General features: G+C 36.7%; 1 protein-coding gene across 1 annotated transcript in view; it reads left to right on the forward strand.

The window, feature by feature from the left end:
* The window catches only part of CCDC171 (coiled-coil domain containing 171), a 152,056-nt gene that overhangs the window by 74,227 nt on the left and 55,472 nt on the right, over positions 1 to 22,357 (forward strand). The window contains exons 19-21 of the mRNA XM_084278309.1: positions 449 to 634; positions 18,390 to 18,535; positions 21,196 to 21,250. Coding sequence (XP_084134435.1) covers positions 449 to 634; positions 18,390 to 18,535; positions 21,196 to 21,250 — 387 coding nt within the window. The remainder of the gene's footprint in view (positions 1 to 448; positions 635 to 18,389; positions 18,536 to 21,195; positions 21,251 to 22,357) is intronic.

Here is a 22,357-nt window from a genome sequence, read left to right on the forward strand (position 1 = left end):
GAGAGTTTTGTGGAGAGGAGAAAAAGTTCAGGAGGACATGTAGAAGGGTTAAGAAGACATGCACATAAGAAATTTGGGACATTCATCTGCAGATTTCCACCTAAATATTGATTCTTTACAACCTGGGGTGCTAATTTGAATAGAATAATGAATGAATACTGTTTACAGTACTCTGAATACTTTTTTTGAAAACAAAACAAACAAAAAAACCAACCAACAAAACCCAACCCCAAAACCAAAACCCTGTTTAAAGTTTATTTTCCAGAATAAAGTTTTCTGCCATTTTATTGTTTGGTAATCTGTCTTCATGTTAAAAACCCTAAATATTTATCTTCTAGTATGCTTTTGTTTCAGAATTTGATATGTTTGCGAGTGGAATTCTGAAAGTGAGGCATGTAAACAAGTGAACTCAGTTACACAATCAAACACAATTTATTTCCTTTATCAGAAACTGATCACCCATGAGAGGTTTGAAAGTACACGTGAAGAATTAAATAATGCATTACATCGGGAGCATCAGGCACAAGTGCTTTTGAGTGAACAGGCGCAACAGCTGCAGGAGTTAAATAATAAACTAGAGTTGCACTCCAGTGAAGAAGCAGATAAAAACCAAGTCTTAAGTGAAACTGTAAAGGTAAGATGATTATCCTTCTAATACATGCATCAGAAATTTACCTTTTGTTGAATAAGCTAAATCTTGCCATTCTGTGTAAATAAAATTTTAGGAGTAAATGCACCCATGCTAGTCAGTCAGCTGGAATTTTAGGGCACTCAGAAAACATGTTCAAGATGAAATTTCAAGGTATAACTTTCCTGTTCTCACTTTGGGACTGGGTGGCATACACCAATGTCTGTAATATGTTGAGCTGTCTTGATTTTACATGACACACCAGAGTCAACAGTTCTAGCTGTTGTGAGGGGTTTGCAGGCTATAGGAATAATTAAGGAAGAAAGTACTAGAATATTTTGGCTTTCAGTGGAAATCTTAAGAATATTTTAAAACCTGTATTAGCTGTTTCTTGACTATAATCGTAGGATAGAGAGTGCATGTTTTGTCTTGGAATATGCTAGGTGAGAGTAGAGAGAAATCCTTTTTCATCAGGAGTTAGAATTTTCCCCCGATGTGATGAGTGATAAGGGAAAAAATGTTACCAGAGTCTCTGATAGAAAAGCAAGGAGCAGAGAGAGAGCAGGAGGTCTGAGGCCAGGTAGATTCCCAACATGGGAAGAGATCTTGTGATGGCAGGCTAGTAACGTGCAGTGACCTGAGCTCCATTGCTTTTGTTTATTTTTTATTTAAAGCAAGCTTTGCTACCTGCGTCTGCTCTTCAGTTCTACTCTCTTTCCAACTTCCAGTTTCTTCTGTGAATTGATAGTTGAGAAAGAGACTGCTTCACTGGTATTTTGAAAAATAGAAGCACTTGTGATTCTGAGGAAGATTTAGGGAGGAAGTGATACGAAATGTCAAGAAGCAGAAGAACCAAAAAGATGCAAGCTACAAAATGAGTAGAAATGTCAGAAACCAATTTTGAAAATTTTACAGTGAAAATGGATGTCAAGGAGGATGACTTGTAGCAGAGTTGAAGTTTGAAGTGATTTGCAGTGGAGGAAACAGAAGGATTTTGTTAAACCTATTAAGGAGAGTTTCCACTAGCAATGTTATTTACTTAAAATGCCTTACCTCACTAAGGAGGAAAGATAATGTCATTTGCAATTTACCTGTTGGGTTTTTTACAGGTTCTTTTTTTTTTACTCCCCCTCAGTGCCCTAAATTTTGGTGTGTCATTTCAATACAAGAATAATCTTGTCTAATGTTTATGCCAGGGTGTGTGTTAATACTATGGCTTTTTGTTTCAGGAGTAACTGAAGTATATATAAAGTCACAGAATTACAAGGTTGGAAAAGACCTTTAAGATCATCAAGTCCAACCATTCCTGTCCTATGCTAAACTATGTCCCAAAGTACCTCATCTACCTGTTTTTAAACACATCCAGGGATGGTGACTCAACCCCCTTCCTGGGCAGCCTGTTCCAGTCCCCGACAACTCTTTCAGTGAAGAATTTTTTCCTAACATCTAATCTGAACCTGCCCTGGCACATCTTTGTGCCATTTCCCCTTGTCCTACCACCTGTCACCTGGCTGAAGAGACCATCACCCCCCTCTCTACACCCTCCCTTCAGATAGTTGTAGGTGGTGATAATGTCTCCCCTCAGCCTCCTCTTCTCCAGGCTAAACATTCTCAGCTCTCTCACCTGCTCCTCATAGGATTTGCCCTCCAGCCCCTTCACCAGCCTGGTTGCCCTTCTCTGGACATGTTCAAGGACCTCAGTGTCCTTCTTTTGGTGAGGAGCCCAGAACTGCACACGGTACTTGAGGTGTGGCCTCACTGATGCCGAGTACAGGGGCACAATTACTTCCCTAGACCTACTGGCCACACTGTTTTTGATACAAGCCAAGATGCCATTGGCCTTCTTGGCTGCCTGGGCACACTGCTGGCTCATATTCAGCCTGCAGTCAACCAACACCCCCAGGTCCTTCTCTGCCTGACAGCTCTCCAGCCAGTCTCCCCCCAGCCTGTAGCACTGCATGGGGTTGTTATGTCCCATGTGCAGCACTCTACACTTGGCCTTGTTAAACTTCATCCCGCTGGTCTCAGCCCATCGGTCCAGCCTGTTCAGATCCCTCTCGAGGGATTATACTTCCATTTGATTTCTTTAGGAAATAACTTGATTTAAGATTTTTTAAATGGATATTAGGATTATAAAGAAGGGAAGGAATAGAAGATATTATTTGAAAACTTCGTTAGGGACTACTCTTTATATGTTAATGCATAGTATTTCACCATGTTTTACTTTATGTAAAATGTACCTTTACTTTTGTTTAGAGGAAATGAAATAAAGTCAAATGTAGGCCTTTAAAATGTAGGATGGAGTTTTAAACAAATGTATTAGATGGATTATTTGATACTGAATTACAACTTATGGTTTTTTATTAATTAAAAGCTAGAAACAATTTTTTGAGACAACTGTGATACTAAAATACATCCTTATTCCACAATCTCCTAGCAGTTGTTTCCTTCTGGAACAACTTGATTTGGTGTAAAATTCTTGATTGTAGGTGAAAGCTGTAAAGGTACAATACAACAATAATAATACAGCTCTTGTGATAGGATGGAGGCTAAGACAAAAAAGAGCTCAAACATCCAGTTACACTGATTTGATTTTCTAAATGTATTGCTCCATAATTCTTAGTCACAGAATCACAGAATTGTAGCCCTGTCCATGGATGAGTTTTGAACCAAATTTGATCTGTAGACTTGTTGCTGTGTACTATACCTAAACTTCTAAACAAGTACCAGAAGATTGGTTGATGTTCCCTAATTCCTTCATAATATACTACAGTAGTACAGGATGGCATTGTGGTTGTAATGGCCTGTATCTGTGGCTGTATCAAGGAAGGAAACAAGATCAGTTGTGGTAGTATGGCAACACACATTCATGATCTAGTGTTTCTTGATTATTTTTTTTAAATCATGCACACATGATTTTGTAATGTATACTTCTTAAATCATCATCTCACCTTCACTGTGTGTATATAGAGTTCCAAACTGGCACTAAATACTTCCTAAATTCAAGTAGCAGTCTAACACAAACTCCTTTTATACCATGGGGTAAAAGGACTATTTTGAACTCTACATGTTTGGGTTTTAAAAATTTAAGTATACATCTTTCTTAAGTATTTTTTCCCTCCCACAGTTTACCACAATCCACTCTATTCATGGCTTTGTTCATGATAGGCAGAAATGGTCTCTGCCTTTGCCCTGGCACTTTAACCAGGGTTTTGTGACTTGAATTTTTTTTTTTTAATTTTAGCTCTTGTTTTGCAGTACAATGGAACAGTGTAATCCCTATAATAGTCATCCCTGACCTTATAAAAGAGTGTTCTTAGTGTTGCATGAGCTTTTAAAAATGTGCACTGAAAAAATACAATAGAAAAAATATACCTCAATCTTTATCTTAAGATACAAAATAATTTATCAGTCTAGATTAAGTATACGTGAAAAGTTGGAGATCCAGTGGCACATAACTGGATAGAGTAGTGTGTCATGGAGTAAAAAAACCTTCCTTTGAATCCTTCATTCATAGTTTTAAAACAGGTAAGAATGGGAAAATGAAATATTAGATACATTTACTTTTGATAACTTATGTTTAAATTTATTCACTCTTCAACAGCAGTCAGTAAGGAGATATTTTGCTATTCACGTACTTTCATAAAGTAGGCTTATTAAAGGAGTAATACTTAATTTCTTAGCTTTATCGGTTCAGATTTTAATCCTGTATATTTTTATCTTCTTAATGGCATATACCATAGAGACATCCAAGGTAGCCAATTACATTCAAGGTCAGTTAGAACTCAGCAACTATTTTACACCACGGGTTTTTTTATTAGATGAGGTAAACCGGTAGCTCTCATTCCTCTGTCTTTGAAAAAGAACTTTTTTCACAAACATGTATGAACAGACGTCTGTAACAGACATAATTTTTACTTCTTATACAAGCATGTCTTAATTCTAGTAATATATTTTTTCTTCCTGTTGACAGGAAGAAAACTTTCTTCCTTTAAAGTATAGTGGTACCTGTAATAAAAACAGTATCTCCTTAGAGTTAAATTTATAGACCATGTCATATAAATTGCTAATGAATAACTGTGTGCATTTCAAGTGCAATATATGTTAAATCATGTAACTTGCTATTGATCTGCCTCAAAATAGTCTTCAAGACATGTTATAGAAGAAGTTACCCTAAATTTTGGGTTTATGTACTCTGCTGAGTTTAGTGATGCTGCCATTGATTTATGGCAGCATAAGCAAGAAGAGAATGTCATCCAAGTGCTCCAACGCTCACAGAAAATGTTTTCTGATGGGAAGGTTTGAAGTGATTTAATTTCAATCATCACATGCATATTCTGTGTTCAGAAAGTGTAATATCCTTTGCTAAACAGGTATATTAGAATTAATTATATTCTGATGGAGATTGGGTTTTGTAGGTTTGTTAGAAGTGGGTGTTTCCCCAGAGCAGCCTCTTTGTTCTTGGTGTGGATTTCAGATGAAGGTGGTACACAATTTGCTGCTTTTTGTTGCCTTCATACAATTGTAGCCACGTATTTTCTCTGAAAAAATAATTTCAATTACTTACACAGCTTCTTTTATTAATACCTTTACACATGCACTTTGCAAGTCGGTTTAGTTGACTATTTCTGCAAATGATGTCATATGCTATACATATAGAAAGGTTAAAAGGATTCATTTACATGAGGAAGACCATGTGGTTTTCATGCTTCTTAAACAGGGCAACAAAGATTACAGACACTGTAAGAACAGAAATAGGTTTTTGATATATCTTTTTCTAAACTTTCTCAAATTGTAAGTTGGAAAGACTTAGGATTTGGGTGCACTGGGGGATACATTTGATTCCCCAAAACTTGTCACTTTGTCAGGAAATGGCATTTCTGTTCATTGCCCGGTTAAATTAAAGGTTGTTCTTTAAGTACAGCAGTATGGCTGGTTACCATTAGCATCTAACTTAATGGAGAATCTGTATTAATCAAGTTTAGCATGTTAAAGAGAAGCAAGCTCTCCTCTGAATAGATTAGAAACTAAAATACATAATTCATTAATTAAATGGTTGGGGTTTTTAGGTTCCATACTCTTTATATTCTGAACATCTAAATCATTTATAAAGTAGGTAAGAATGGATTAGCATTGCCATCTTCCCCATTCTTAGTTAAAAGAGGTCATGTGTTTTGTTACTGCAGTAAATTACAGGTTAAACAGTTTCATCAAGTGTTCCAGTTTGTGTTAACGGTGTTTGTAAAATAAGTAGGCCTGCTTATTCTCCTTCTCTGCTACGTAACTTCCACTGCCGGTATCTTCCTAGACAGTCTTCAAGGAGTTAGGTCAACTAGAGACTTGCCCTGGAGCTGGTCCTTTGTGCTTTCTTGTTTAAAGATTGTACAATGCATTGTACGTAGGATTTAAGTGTATGTGAAGGGATAGACTTTGCCGAGCTTCCTTCTAGCAATCTTTACGTAACAGGAGTGACACTTAGAGAGCATCCTGTTGTGGACTGGACCTCAGACCTTCTCTTCACTGAAGGAGAGCGAAGGTAACTGCATTCTTTTGCTCAGTATGCAGTTCTGATGTCTAAACTTCATCTTAAATTTCTCTCTTCTGTGGTTTTTCGTTTGTTCTATTGTCTTACTGACTACTTTATTATATTTTTTCAGATCACAAACCATGTGCATTAAATCTTCTCTTGGAAATAAATAATTGTGCCCTATTCTGTTCAGCACTTTGAAAGCAGGTTTTTTATGTTGTGCATAGCTCTCCTTGCTTTGCTTCTCTGGTTAGTATCTAAGATTCAGGGTCCAAGGGTTGCCCTGTTCTTTTTCCATTTTAGAGAGCACCTCATTAGGAATATTGATCCCTGTGTTTCCTCACTGAACTAACTTATTTCCAGCCAGGTTGTTAGGACTGTGTAGTTCCTTTGTTCTGTGCCTAGAACATTCATCAGTATCAGCATGAGTAGTCTAGAGGGACCAAGGTCGGTACATGGCCTTTAGAAAAGTATTGTATTTGCTCCACAGTCATCAATGAAGCAAGCAAGCAACTAGCAATCATGTTGTTGAAAGCCTGACCTAACTTTTCTGAGGCTTTCTGGAAAATATGGAAGTAATGAGTAGAATTGGAGAATGAATAAAGTTAAAATCTGTGGTTATGAACTAGTTACGTGTTTCTGTTAACATGAAGTTCAATAGAACAACTAAAAATTTTGCAGGTTGAATCTCAAACATAATTTAGTTAGAAGCACTTATTTGGAAAGGATATGACATTATGGTTGTTAGTGTTTCATTTCGCTGCAGTTGCTCTTCTGTCCTGTTTTGCAAGTTGAATGTCAGTAGTAGTTCATTTTATTTTGAGTAGTATTCAAGATTTTACAGTAGAACTTGAACACTTATTCATAGCAGGTGAACATTTAGTTTTGGTTTTGGGTTTTTATTTTTTATTCTCCTACTACAAAATATTGGTCAGTAATAAGAATATTACTCAGGCTGGTTTTTTTTTCAGGCATATTCTTCACTATCTTTGTATAGTAAGAAAATAATAAAATAATCTCCATAATTGCTTCTACTTAACACTGAGAGAAGAGGAAAGGAATTGCCTGTTTATTACATTTAATACATGCTCAATCTAATCCAGTGTAAACATGTGTGTAACAAGAAAATACACCCCTATTTTAGAAAAATCTGTGTCAAAGAGTTAAAGGTAACCGAGGAAGATGTTGTTACCATTACAACAATTTGGGCACTGAGAGAGAACCCTGGAATAAGACATGATTACATAACATCACTTGAGTTAATCTTTGAAAGCTAATTATGACCAGACTTTAATTTCCAAGTAAGAATAGTTCTTCCCTTCCACAGAAGATTTCAGAGTAAGTTTGTTCATGCTAGTCTGATTCAGTACTCTGATGTCAACAGTCATTTTCTTAGGAAATGGCTTTAAGTTCCTTTCTGGTGGTTTGCAGAGGAAGGCAAGTAACCAAGACAGGTAGAATTGCGCCCAGGAATAATGAAGCATATGTGGAAACAAGAGTCAGTAGTTCAGACTACAAGTTATTTCTCAGCAGGTGGCTAAGACCTTGGGTCTTCTGGTGTAATACAGCAGTGACTGGCACACAGTGAAATCCAGAATGCTTGAGTTGTATCTTTACATTGTAGTAGCCTTGCCCATTTCAGAGAATGCTTTTTATCTGGAGTCTGTTCACTGCATTGTGCTATTAAAAAAAAAATCTAATGTGACATTCTGTTGGAGATTAAATAAAGAAAAAGGAGAACTTTTACGAAATAATTTGCATGAGCCAGGGCTTTTTTTATATTCCTTTAAAAGTAACTTTCCACATTTTAGGAACTGTTAGCCTCCCTTGGGGGGGGGGGAGGGGAGAATAAATGGAACTGTATCAGAATGTAAAAGCTTAATGGTTTTATTGCTGCATTGTAATTATACTAATAAACACTGCTGTCCGTGACCTTGGAATTTATAGTGCACCAAGAAAGATTTATTGACATGTAATTTGGAAGAAAAATGGGATTATTGTGTAATTACATTGTGTGGTTATTAAGCATATGCACTTACATGCTGTTTATCCCTGTTATTTCAAGACCTTCAACTATGTTTTAGTTTTCACTCAAAAATACAGAAAGGCTTCTTGGTAAATCCTGTGCCTGAGAGATCTTTGTTATGCTACTGGGTCAACTACAAAGTAACTTTGTTACCTTGAGAGGTACAGAGAGGATCAATAGATCTTTAAAACAGCATGTGATGTTTTTAAATAAATGTTCTAAACCCGATTTTTCCTGGTAGTTTAGATATCAGTGTGTAGGACTTTCTGCTGTACACGTTCTTGATACGCAAGTACTTTATAGGCAGATTTGCGTCTGGCTGCTGTTTATCTAGTATATCTCTAGGGCCCCATCATTTTTTCACCTTAGTCAGGTTTTCCCATGATCTCCTTTTCTGTTTGTGTGAAGATCTAACTCTGTAAAGATCTTTAAAGCTTCTTGTGAAACTCTTTAGTAACTAACTCTCAAATACCTCCTGGAATATAATTTAGAAATTGGAATATAATTAGGTAAGTATCTATAACTGGCATAAGGCTAAAGCAAGAGATGCATTCCTTTACATTTTGGTCCCGTTTCTTGGCTGCGTGTGGTGATGGATGCAATACCTGTCTTTCCTGTAAACTTGGAACTTTAGCCTTGATAAGAGGAGGCTGGGGGGAGACATTATCACCACCTACAACTATCTGAAGGGAGGGTGTAGAGAGGTGGGTGATGGTCTCTTCAGCCAGGTGACAGGAGACAGAACAAGGGGAAATGGCACTAAACTGTGCCAGGGCAGGTTCAGATTAGATGTTAGGAAAAAATTCTTCACTGAAAGAGTTGTCGGGGCCTGGAACAGGCTGCCCAGGGAGGGGGTTGACTTACTGTCCCTGGATGTGTTTAAAAAAAGGGTAGATGAGGTATTTAGGAATATAGTTTAGCATAGGACAGGAACCATTGGACTTGATCTTAAAGGTCTTTTCCAACATTGTAACTCTGTGATTCTGTATTTTCATTGGGTATTTGTAGATTTTTCAAGGGCAAGTTTTTTTTCAAATTGTATACCACTTTCAGCTCCCAAATCTATAGCTATGCTATTTTCTTTAATCGTGAAAAGCATGGAAACTCTTTGAGCAGGGTAACAAACTCAAAACAGGGTATTTTTTTATGTTGTCTAAATTCTTGTGTTGATTTTTACAATAACTATTTATGAGAAGACACTGAAGTTCCTGTTGCTACCGAAATCTATTTACTGTCTCTGTTAGAATGACTTGTAAATTTTTTATTTAAACTTTCTAGCTAAAGCAAACTGAGCTTAATTACTGGTTGGGTTGGGCTCATTTTTTTCGTCTTGTCTGTGAACTATGCAGTAAGTAATTAAGTGAATCAAAAATTATTATTTTAAGATTCACAATTCTAAGTAGCAGTCCCAAGATTTTTCTTTATCAATACTACTTTCCTGTTGTACAAGAAAATCTCTCAGGTGTGTGAATTAAGAAAGAAGTGCTAAAGGTTAATGGTAGTTTGCTAACGTGGTTGGTTGTGTGCTGTAGCGCGCAGTGTAGTGAGTGAAGCAGCTGCTTTTCCAGGTTGTGTACAGTCATGGCGCCACTTGATTTTATACTTAGGAAGCATACCAGAAGTGGAAAATAGGAATAATAATTCAATTTAGCAGTTGCAGTGATGTGTTGCTGTCAGTGTTTATTTGTCTGCTTCAGGATCTCCGTGTGCCATGCTCAGGAAAACGTATCCCTTGTTTAAGGTTTGTGCTCTCGGTTGGCACTTGGTATGACACAAAGTATATCCAGAAGGAAGGGAGACACACAATCAATATGCCTTGATAGCACTTTGATCTCCTTGCTGAACATTGGGGTGTAATGTATTTTTGATGCTTTTTCAACAGAAGGATTTAGAAAATGCCTTTTATATTAGTTAATTTTTGTTTTACTGTATCTGTTCTTTCCGCTAAGACTACTCTCCAGTTTTTAATGAAGGGAGGAATAAGGGTGACCTGTATAAAGTAATAGACCTTTTACTATGAAATTATGTGCTTATCAATCCATTCTTATTTTCTTGAGGTTTGAAGAGTAAAAGGGATAAAGAGAATCATGTATGCATGTTTCCTGCTGTAGACACTTAATGCAGCAGGATGTGGCTGGCATAATATTTAAATAAAATATGCATACACTAGACAGCATTTGGGGCTGTTGGTGGAAACACATATATACCTGAACACAAATGTATGGCTTGGTCAGAACTCTGCTGAAGTAGAATGCAGTTTGGATGTAAACTGTATGAAGTGATAAATCTGCCGAAGTCCATGTTAGTACCATGTTAGAATAAGGTTAATCCAATTTGTTAATTAAAGAAAATTAAAAACTTGCTGAAGACCGTAGGTGGCATAAATTGACATCATTGTCCGTAACTCCTTAATGTGATGTCTCACACTGATATGCTTGTGTCTGCTGGAATTGTGCATCAGCTTCTTCCTAGGAACTGCTGTAGAATGACCTCCAGCACTTGAAGAACTACCAGTATACTCAGGTTATGGATAGTGTATTTTCTTAGTCCGAACTAAAATTTAAGTTGTATTTAGAAAATTTCTTGAAACTATGAGGCTCTTGGAATTCTCGTTTTTTGAACCAGGGTGATGACATATAGCCAGTTCACCATAATACTAGTTTCTGAAATTTTGTTCTGAACCTGAATGCTGTGTGATTTAGCCTGTCCCTGATGACTTCTTAGTCTGTGTACAGATTCCCACTGACTTAAAATTGTATGCCTTTTGAAATAGGCAGTGGAAATGAAATTGTAGTTATTTAATTTGGAGGTAATGTTTCAGCAGCATTGATGATTTTATTGTTGTTGTTTCTCCTTCTTCCTGAATTATGTTAAACAACTGCTGTGATTTAGAAGTATTCCAAAGAAACTGAGAGATCCAATGGAATGCTCTTTTTTGAGAACTCAGAAGTCTTGTTCCTGGGCTTAGAAGTGTCAGTGGTAACGCAAGATCACTAAGACCAGTAGGACATGATCAGAGACAGGTGTTCTGAGCCCAGTTCACCTGTAATGAAATGCTAGAAACTGGTGCAATATGTTGTGTCATCATAGATATCCAACTAAATATTTTAAAGGTATGTACATATGATGAGTGCTGTTTGCATCTTGTATGCTGGGTGCTAATGTGCACAATTACATAAGTATAGCAGTGTTAAGCAGCACTATTGCAGTTGCTTGTTTATAGCAGAGAGCAGTTTCTTTGTAAAGTTAGGTGCCTCACTACATGAGCAAATTATGAAAAGTCCTTTTTTAGAGTATCAGGTATAAACCATCTTTTTGAAATCTTGGAACTGTAACAACTATAAGACCCTTTAACACAAGGGGTCTGTTAAGTGTAACAGTGGAAAAAAAATAAGATTATTTCTCTTCCGTAGAATTAAGTAACTGATTTAAAGGGATGACACTGCCAAAGTGCAGAGAAGCTACTACTTCAGGGCTGGATCTTCTCTAGTCTGCAGCTATACAGGGTTGGATATTGTGGTGGGAGAATAATTTACTTTTCTGGGAAGAAAAGAGACACATCGGTCCTGTGGTAGCATATGAGGGGTGAATGAGGTATATTTATTATGTACTTGTGCCACCATACTTGTGATTCCAAAAATTTATTCTCACTTAACTTTAAAGGTTTTTCTAATACACTTAAACCTCACAGCGCCATAGCCCGAGTTTTCCTAAAATTGTTCCAGTAATTTGGTATAATCCTTCTCTGCAGCTTTCCAGTATAATGCAAACATAATTCACTTAGCTCAGAAGATGATAAAAATTTCTAGATTATTAAGTGCATAAATTTTATTATGTACTTAGAAGTTCTCCAAAACATTGCTTAAAAGTAAGACTTAATAATTAACTCTGATTGGATTAGTGTATGTTTAGAAAGCTCAGTGCATCTTGGGTGTCCATCAGCTTTCTCAACGTTTCTCTTCAAATGCAGCAGTATGCCTAGCAGCAACGCCTTTGTTTGCTAATACTTTGTGAGGATCTAGCCTATGTGAGGGCAGTTTATATTTTGTGATTACTTAATATATAATAAAAATTTCCAAAGTTCTGTTTTGTAACTTTAGAGCTGAGTAGCATGTGAACATAGGATGTCTCTTCTGGAAGAAATGTCATTATGTGAAATTATTCAGGAATAGCTACTGTGTTTAAATTAATAAGCTCTTTTAATTCACAGTACTTTAAAGCATACACAGCTCAGTGACTTGATAAAACATTTTCAGTCACCGTTTGATAAACATTTTGAGCTAGTGCAATTGAAAAATGCATTCCTTTCTTGTTGATCAGAATAGATTTTTCTCTTGAGAAATAAGCCTCCATTGTAACACACAGATATTAAACCTTGTTTTAAGTCTTTGAATCATTGTAATCCAGCCTGAACCACTGCAGGTGAAATGCTTGTGGTACCTAAAGTTGCTTGGATGTCTGAGAGCTATGCTTCAGTCAATAAATGGACTGTTGCCTAGACATACATAGGTAATGCCATTTGCTTTTACAATGTGAGTGCCTACTTATGTAAGAAAATTCTCTTGCAAGATGAAAACATGCATTTCTTCCCTCCAATCCATTGACTTGGATAAATTTTTATTGAAATATTTCTTAATACTTAGGTTCGAGATCCTGTAGAGTAAGCGTGTATCAGAGCTGCTTTTTAAGCTACCTGTACCATTGTTTAACTCACTGTCTTTACGTCATTGCTTGTTTTAATGATACTGATTTGGCTAAAGCTTTCTCTGTTAGCAGAGTTTGTGCTCCAATATTGTGAGGGCTTCTTACATAAAACAATCACCAGCAGCAGCTGTATTTGATGCTGTGACAGAAATGTGAAAATACATCTGCAAGTATCTGTTCATTCAACAGTATTTTGTTGACTATTTTGAAAAATCTTTTTGCTGGTTAGCATTACTGTTTTGCTTAGTAGACCCACTGGGTCGCTGTGACCTCATTAGACAGGGCACATTCAAAGTACATGAAGAGCCATTTTGCACCTTGTTAGATACAGCGTGATCTGTAAGGTCTGTTTAACTGCTTCCATGCTGCATCTTGTACTTAAAGAAGAGTCATCAGGTGTGTCCTTTCTCACAACGCCAGCATCTGAAAAGATTGCTGCTGCCAGATGAGGGTCCAGTAGCAGAGAGGTTTAAAAAACATCTTTTTCTGCAGACCAGTTACAGCTCATTCAAATACCCTTTTGAGTATGTGTGAAAACATATTGTGATTTAGGGGATGCATCAGGTTACCTCTGCTTTTCAGGAGCAGAGCAGTCACATGGAGTTCATTTCAAACTGTTTTAAGACACTGCTGCAGTCACTGTGTAACACACAGTGAATCCAGATATATTGATGTACATCTCATTTGTTGACATAGGTCTAAATGAACAAATGAACATCTTAGATGTTCTTTTTTTAATGTTTCTATAAGAAGTTTAGTGGGTGGGTTTTTTTTTTTTGGCCACAGAACTTTTTTCCTTGAGATTTTTAATCTCCTATTTTGATACAAGTTTCATTTTGAATTGTTCTTGGTAAGTAAGAATTATTTTTAGAAAAGATCCTGTGGAAATTCAGCTGTATAGTTTGTAATTTGGTTTGCATTGCAGTCATGCACACTAAAAATACAGTTGACATTAAATATTAACGTAACTTCTTGTACCTTTTGGATTTGGTCCTTTTGAAGATGCAAGCCTTCTTTAGGTTATCTGTAGACTGTGTTTTGAGGGGCATTTAGAGACCATCTTGAAGACTGTATTTGCCAACAGGGATAATGGGAAGTGTGTTTCAGCTGGTAGAGAAATGGATGCTGGCTAAACTTTCTGTTCCTTTTCATTGAGAAATTTTATTGTTTGTGTGTGCAGGACAGTTTTCAAGATGCTGAAAAGTAATATTTTGTATCTAAATGGAAACTATACACGTAAAACTACATTGTGAAGACAAAATATTTAATTTCACAAATGAGTTCATGATACACATGCTGCAGTGTATTTGCATATCTTGTAGCGCCGTGTTCTGTCCGCGTAATTTAAATCTAATTTAGTAAGCAGTTTGATCTAGCTTTAGTTGATCTTGGAAAATATTCTCTCAGTATAAATGTGTCACACATGCTTTGCATGAATCTAAACTGTGTGACTGTCATTGTTAATCTACAATGATTGTCCATCTGTTATCTTTGGAATAGAGTGCTTCTTTGCGTTTAATGAATGACAATGTTAAACTTGGATTTATTTTTGTAACTGGTTTTAAGGGAGATTCCTCACTGCAAAGCCTAAGCTTGTTAAAATTATTTGTGGAAAAAGTCAGCCAACAGACATCCAATGAGATTTGTTCTTCAGTGCTATCAGTTACTTGCTGTTCTCTCCAACAAATGTTTTTTTTTGCTCCGTTTATGAGGAAGAAAAGCCTAAATCTAAAGTATCTCTAAAGGGAATTCCTTCTAAAGATTCTGAGTAAAACTCACTCCTCTATGCTGGACTGTAGATGAAGAAGGGGAGTCATTTTGGAATTAGCACCTCAGCGTCTAAACATCTGAACTAAACAGATAAGTGGCATTTTACTGGATGCCAGTAAATTGGAGTTTGGCTCCTAAGTTGGTCCAGAATCACTTGAAAATGAAAGCTCAGCATCTTCACAGAACTATGTGCAGACATAGTAGGTTTTTAAAACCTTCATTCTTCTTATCATATTTAGCCTCAACTTTCTAACAATTGTAATTGTCCACAGAAAACAATTCAAGATAAATGTGTTATCAGGTTTTGAAATTTTCTTATTTTTGTAAATACTAAGACCTGGGGGGCAAAATAAGGGCTATATTGTGGATTAAGTGAAATATCTCAAGGCTGCGCTTTTCTGATAACTGAACCTGAAGTGACCTTTCTCAGACACAATTACAGAGCTGTATGTTTTTCCTTTAATTTCATCAGGGGTTTAATTAGTATACAAATAAAACTTCCCTTATCTTCCTTTCTACCTAATTGGCTTGTCTTCGCTTATATATGAAGAATGTGAAAATGGGCTGTAATTAGGGTGACCGTGTTAACCTTTTTTTCTCAAATGTACTGTTGCCTAAAGGCCTCTAGGCCTAAAAACAGTGCTTTGGATTATTGCTTTGCAATCACTATGGCTCTCCCATAGGTTTTCTCATGAGCAGAAGGGCTTTGGGTGCTGCAGGTTCCCACTGCTTAACGGGATCTTCATTCTTCTCCCCACTAAATGTTTATTGATTATCTCACTGCTCCACACTCAGCCTCCAACAACTTAATATCAGGTGACAGTCAGGAGAGTTCTCCAAGTAATTAGAGTGGAGCATTGAGGGAACAATTAGGAGCACAGTTATTAAACTTGATTTATCCTATTCTCTCCTGAACACTTTCTTGGATATCAGAACATCACACTTTCACAATCTACCCTGGCTGAGAAATTAGTGGCTAACCTGCTGCTTATCATTGTTGCCTTGCTGCCTTGAGGCACACCCTCTTGGTTTCAGTCACTCAGCTGGAAATATTAGAGTCCATAAAGTTTATCAAGGGTTTTAATTAGATCAATCTGAAGAAGGAAAAAAAGAGAGGCATAGCAGCCATTACTTTAGAATACTCCACACTGTATCTGAGCAATTTCCAAGGCTTAACTTTAACCCACAGTAGCAAGGAGTTTCGAGTGAAAGCTGAAAACTGCTTTTTGAGAGCTAAAATCCGTTTCCATTTTGCTTAGATATTGCAGTATTATTGATAAGTAAAGTCTCAATCCTTCGGAGATTTCTGTAAATAACGGTGAGTTTTGAATACAATAAAACAGCTGTTCAGTGAATTATTAGAGGTGATTTCTGTATTGCTTCATCACTGGCTACTGTGGATGCCATGCTTCTCAAAGAGTTAGGCTTCATGCTTTCATCCCTGTTACTGCCTCATTAATAGGCCTGCGCTTGTAATTGTTAAGCAGGATTAGTTAGTTAGCAGCTCCCAGAAGATTTTGACACCTAGTGGGTCCCTTCACCATTTGTAGTCAGTAATGAAAGCTTTATGCAGGAGCAGACAACTCTTCAACCCCTGTACAAGAATAGCTATCTGATAAAAATGAAGTAAATATCAATAGTGTTCCTATTATCCTCTCTTTTTTCACTCATTTAGACCACTAGAATCTTGGGGTCAGACCCTGTTCCAGCAGCCTCTACATCAAAATATTAGCAGAACTATCTATTCTGCATTGACCAGTGCTCAATCCTATAGCTGTACTTTAAAAACAGATTTTTCAATCTTATGGGAAAGTGGACAAAGCACTGACACCAGAGACATTATTCTCTGTTCAATGAATTTTGTTTGTCAAAAGATGGGAATATCAGGTGGGACAGACAGGGGACTCAACTCGGTTTTCAGAGCTGTTTCTTCGTTGCTGACAATCTAAACCAAACAAAGAGTAAACACAATAAGTGGAAGAAGATAATGTTCTTTCTTCTTAAAGATGGCTCCTTTTGCACTTGCTAATCCAAATCTGGTTTCTTGGAAATAACTTTTCTGAAAATCTGACAGATCAGAAATTCCACTGTTCAGACAGGGCTTTGATAGCTGACAGTGGCATTAGGGTAGAATTTCTGAAAACAACACTTCTGGTATCTTTATGCCAGTAAGAATGAGATCTGTGTGTTTATCTTTTCTTAGGTGTAAAATAACATTCTTCATCAAAAATAGTGACATGAGAGGCAGAATAGTTACTCAACCTGCAGTGATTTGAGTGAGATTAATATTAACATTTCTGGGGTTTAGAGTTTCTTAAACAAACTCCTGATTATATTTTTTTCTTACAGCAGTCATTAATCTCAGCCTGGATTTTGCAGATTGTTGAACAGAGTGTATAGGTAGTGGTGCTGTACCTTCCCAATACACTGTCTGTTTGTCTTGACTTTTTTTTTTTTTTTTTTTTGTCTTGGAAGATGTTTGAGGAGAGGTCACACCAATACACAGATTACAGTTTATGCTGTGCTTCACTAATATACAGAAATTTACTCTCACACATTGTTTTTTGAAGTGCCTGTGACTTTTCACTAGGTCTCAAGATTTTTCAGATCAGTTGGACTTTCAGTGCCCCACAGATTTTTGTCAGCCTTTTGTATGTACTGCTCTTAATACATGTCCACAGTGCAATACGTACTCTCCATGTTCCACAGTACAGTTCAAGTACTCCTGAGTACACAGTATGCAGAGCGTCCTTAGAACTTGGCAGAAAACGTACCCATAAATTTTGAAATCAAGGTACAGTTGGTCTTGCAACTGTGCAGTGTTCACTATCTTTCTGTACCAGTTTAGAATCTGTCAGGGAATTTGCATTTTGTAAAAGGATGTTTATAGCCACCTATTACAGTTTTTTTTCCTAAAAAGGCAATTAACACCTGTAAGTAAAATGTAACATTGAGAAACTATGAAATCATATTATTAATACCCCAGTCTGTAGAAGTATTGATTTATCCCAGCAGAAAGGAGTAGCAACTAGCCAGGTTCTGTATTAATTAGTTCTGTGTGGTATTTGTCATTCTGTTGGATTAATCTGAATTGATTTAAAGTATGTTGTGTTAATTCTGAGCTGGAGAGAAACATTAAAAAAACACACATACTGTTCTGCTTATTGGAAAACTAATGTTAAAATAGTGAAAGCAACATAAAATAATTATTTTTAGCAAAAATTGCAGCAAAACTCTACTTAAATCACTAGCAGAGCAAATTAGAATCCTATTTTTTTTAATCCTGAAATTTCTGAATAGTGCCAAATATTTAAATAACGGCTGCTGTGTTTGTTCCCTTTCTTTGTGAATTGTTTTCTTTAGTGTTAATTGTAAATTAAATTTTGAGAATACTCTGTTCTCTTTAACTCTGTATCCTTGATTATTTCCACTGTGTTTAGATCTGGTACTTGTACATACAGAATGCAGTACCTGTAGCATAGTATATATGTACCTGTGAAACAACAAATCACTTTATTTTATAAAACATATTTGTACATAGAAAAAAACATACTAAAAACTGCAGGGTTCTGAGTTCATAATGTTTTTGCTTGAGAATTCATAAAACCTTAGTATGTAATGGTCCAAATCTACTTCACAGTCAGTCTGTTTTCCACTTTGTTTAATAGCCTATGGCATAAATTGAAGTTAATTATTTGGGCTGACAAGTAACTCTGCTTTCTGTCTGCTTGCAGAGACTCTCCGAGGCAAAGATGGAGCTGAAAAGAAAAGATCAATCTCTGCGTCAGCTCAATAGACTTCTTACCCAGCTGGAGCAGGACAGGCGTCGACTGAAAGAGAGCATCCATGATGCAGAGAGTGCCCTCTGCATGGCAGCGAAGTGAGCGCTGGGACCTTGGGGAGATCACTTAAAACGGACAAAAGATCAATTCTTACTTTCATGCACAGGGTTTTAGCCCTGGCTAATGTAATGCTAGAAAACAAAAGTACATCTGTCTCTCTTTGAAATTCAGTGATAGTCTTCTAAAAAGAAAACTGTTAGTTCAAGATACTGGATGGTATGTTTTCTGTAGCTATCCCATAATAGGGCTCCGAATTCTGGGTCCTGAAATAGCACGGGCGTTTTTGTTTGCCAATTATCTTACCGATTTTACAACAGCTCTTCAGCAGGTCCCTGATGGCGTGTTGATTTAAGACATGATTGCTTGTTTTCTCGATTTCCACATCATCTTTTTACAGAGAGATAGAATTTATTTGTAATAAATACAGAAACATCAGCTAGGTGACAGGACTTAGCTGCCAAAGGGGCTGAAACCCATTTTGGACCAAGTCTTATCTGTGAAACAGGATAGATGTTTCAGCTGATTTCAGAGAGTTTTGGATTTAGACATAAAACCCATGGCTTTTTATACCATAACCTGGAGAGTGGAGGGAAATGTTCAGGGATCAGTCTTGAAAAGATTGGTAGTCAAGAGGTGTTCCATTGACTTGAATGAGATTATTACTAACCTTTTACAGTCATATAGTCAGATAAAAAGATAAATCTTTGCAGTCTCTGTTCTCTGTTACTTTTACTGTCGTTTGAACTTTGAATATTGTTGTTCCACTGCTAAGATTTAAAGAAGGTTTAATTTAAAATTAAAATTTCTCACTATACTTGTGATATGTTTGAAGAACAATAGCTTAGAAGCTTTAAGGGGTTGGTGCACAAGTGAAATATTGTAATTAATATAGTTATCAATGAAATGTTTAACAAGCTAATTAAAATGACAAATGCTATTTAGTATGAATGTATTAAAGCAGATGTGACCTGAAGAAGGATTAGTTCTGGAAAGCTTGCTGCTTTTCACCCCACCCCAACCTCTTTTATGCATACCTTGTGGCCCTTTTCATATTCAGAAAAGATTATTTTTTAACGTGGTTTTAAAGTTGGTTTTATTTCTGTATATAGCAGTTGCATATTGACAAAGAAAAAACCCATACCGTTTATTGTTCTACAAGCTCTTCCAAATGATTGCTTTTTCCTTTGGAACATGTAAGCAAAGTGGTGAAATAGACTTTAGTTTTGTCCAGAAAATTTTCTTTTTTAATGCCTCCTCTATAACCTGAGTGATTGTATCCTTTCAAGTTCATTCCTAATCTTTTGTACAGCTTTAGAGCACAGCAAGATGGCTGGCTCATTCCGAGAATGGCTATCTTGGCTTTCTTGCAGTGGTGGCCAGCAATTCTGTTCCACTTTCCTCCAGAGTAGGAAGCAGTATTAATAAAGGTGTCTGATAGTTGTGAACTAGACAGTAGCCTGTTGGTCATTTCTCTGCTAGGTGGAAATTCGCTACCAAATCTTCACCTCAGCTATTGTGTAAAGCATGTTCCTTGTGCTGAACTATGTTTCTGCATAATAATGCTAAAAAGTAATTGATCCATTGATAAAGAAAAATATGATCCAATTCCCATTTCCCTTACACTTATAGGTGTTAATGAAATAAAGATTAAATGAAGTGCAGACCCTGGTGAATGGAGGTACAATAGATTAATTTTTAAACCTTTTTTCCTTGGTGCTATAAAGAAGTATTACCAGACTTTAAGATCATATCTAAGATAATAAATCAGCTGTAAGCAGAAGGCTTTGTGTTCACAAAAAATAAGAACCTGGGTACCACCTATTAACCTGGGTCCAAAATTCCGTCTAAAAATAATTTCCTTTTTTATGATGGACACCTGAGAATGTGGTGAACTGGATCTCTAGAACTGACTTCTCCCAGAAAAACAGCAGTCACAACGTAGGTGACGTCAGCGGAGATGGTGAACACCATGTCCCTCTCAATCTAGTCCAAAGAAAGGCAGGATCCTGAAAACAGGGGGGAAAAAAAGCCTGTGTGACAGGTTTACCAGGAGTGTCGAAGCCAATCCTACTTTTCTGGCCACTTTCCGTTATTTGCTGTTAAGATACAATGAATCAAGATACAAGGAAGCAGCAGTCATTCCAGGTAGAAAAACACCATAGTTTTGGCTTCTGTTTTAGGGACTGTAAGAGATTAAAGAAAATATTCACATAGCTGGCAAGCTATACTCACATTGCAAAGGCAGCCCTGGAGTAGTAAGGTGTAAGCATTTCTGGCAGAGATTCCGTTTGATTTCCTGCGGTGTTTTCTTGGTCACACTGTCCTGCTGTCCTTAGTCACAAGGTGTTACACAACTTTAGTTCCATTTTTGTCAGTGCATCAGATGAGACCAGGGGTTTTTATGGCAGCATAATTGATCAAAGCTGTATTTCTTACCAAAACCATAGCCTACAAAAAGGCATGAGAGCAGCAGTCAAGTGTCCAAACTGCTGTAAGGATGGTATCCTTAGCTGGACTTCCTTTGTGAAAGGACCAGTGGAATGTCTGGGTTTAGAGAAGGCAGGAAGACTTATATGCATATCGTTAGGCCTGTGTAACTGATGAAGAACATAGAATTTGAAGGTTGTTAAGTAGCAGAAAATTAATTTCTACATCAGTAGAGCTTCAGTTCCATTAACTTTCTTTTCTCTTTTAATAGAGACAAAGAATTGATTATTAGTCATATGAAATCTGTGGAAGCCACTCTTCATCAGGTAAGAATTTGAAATATTGCCTCTGCATTTTTCTCCCAAACTTACTGAGGTTTTACAATTGCTTATTCTCAAGTGAGTCTGAAGTTGTAAAACAGGTTCCTTTCCTTGGAGTTTTATGTTTCCACCCACAACTTCTTTCATCTCCAGAAACTATTCATACAATACAATTTCACAGCACATGGACTTCTTTTTTTTTAATATAAAACTTATTACAAAATTCACCTACCTTCCTTCAATCTCTGAGAACTATTTCTGGTTACCAAGTGAATAATCTTACCATCCAAAAAAATTTGTAATTGCTGCTGAGTTACCTCTCATTACTGAGTAAGGTGGAAGTCATCTGATGAGGTCATACACGTGGTGGCCAGAAGACATTTGGCTATGTGCATGCTAGTTTAATTTTGATACAATAAAATAAAATAAGACAGTAAGTATTAAACTGTAATCAGATACTTACATCTTTTAAACCCTTTAAAAATTAAAAATATTAAGTTGTCTCTTTGACTTGTAGCATTTTGCCCTTTTAAGTAATCTTTGAAGGCCCAACAAAGATCTATATATTAGTTATTTGGGAGAAGGGGATGTTTTTAACTGTAGCTCTAGTGGCTGATTGTTTTATAACTGTTTTTAGTCCAGAGCAGCACAGAGCAAAAGAAGTGGTTTTATTACCTTGGAGTGTTCATTTCCCTTATCACATCTTGAATTCCCAGCAACATGGGAATCTATTCCTTATTTTAGTTTCTGTGCCCACCAAAACTGCTGTTAATTTAATTTTCAGATACCTTTTTCAAGTTTCTCTTTCCTTTAATGTTCACAAAAGTGGCAGTACCTAAACTGTGTTTCAGCTGCAGCAAACTGTGCTGGAATGTAATGTCTTCTTTTGTGTCCCTGTCTTCTTCATACTGCCTTCCTTAAAGCTTGAGAAATCTATGCAATCACAAGGTGCTGTGGTTTTTCAGCAACATGCTTCTCTCATATCCTTGGCCTTGAGATTCTTTTGTTCTGGATTGCAAGCTTACATCTTGGTTTAGAATAGTGGTGCTGTGTGCACAAGGGTTGAAATGCTAGGGGAAAGGTGACAGGGAAGGTCACACGTGTAGTACCAGT

This window comes from Gallinula chloropus (genome assembly GCF_964237585.1).
Source record: "Gallinula chloropus genome assembly, chromosome: Z".
Classification (NCBI taxonomy): Eukaryota; Metazoa; Chordata; class Aves; order Gruiformes; family Rallidae; genus Gallinula; species Gallinula chloropus.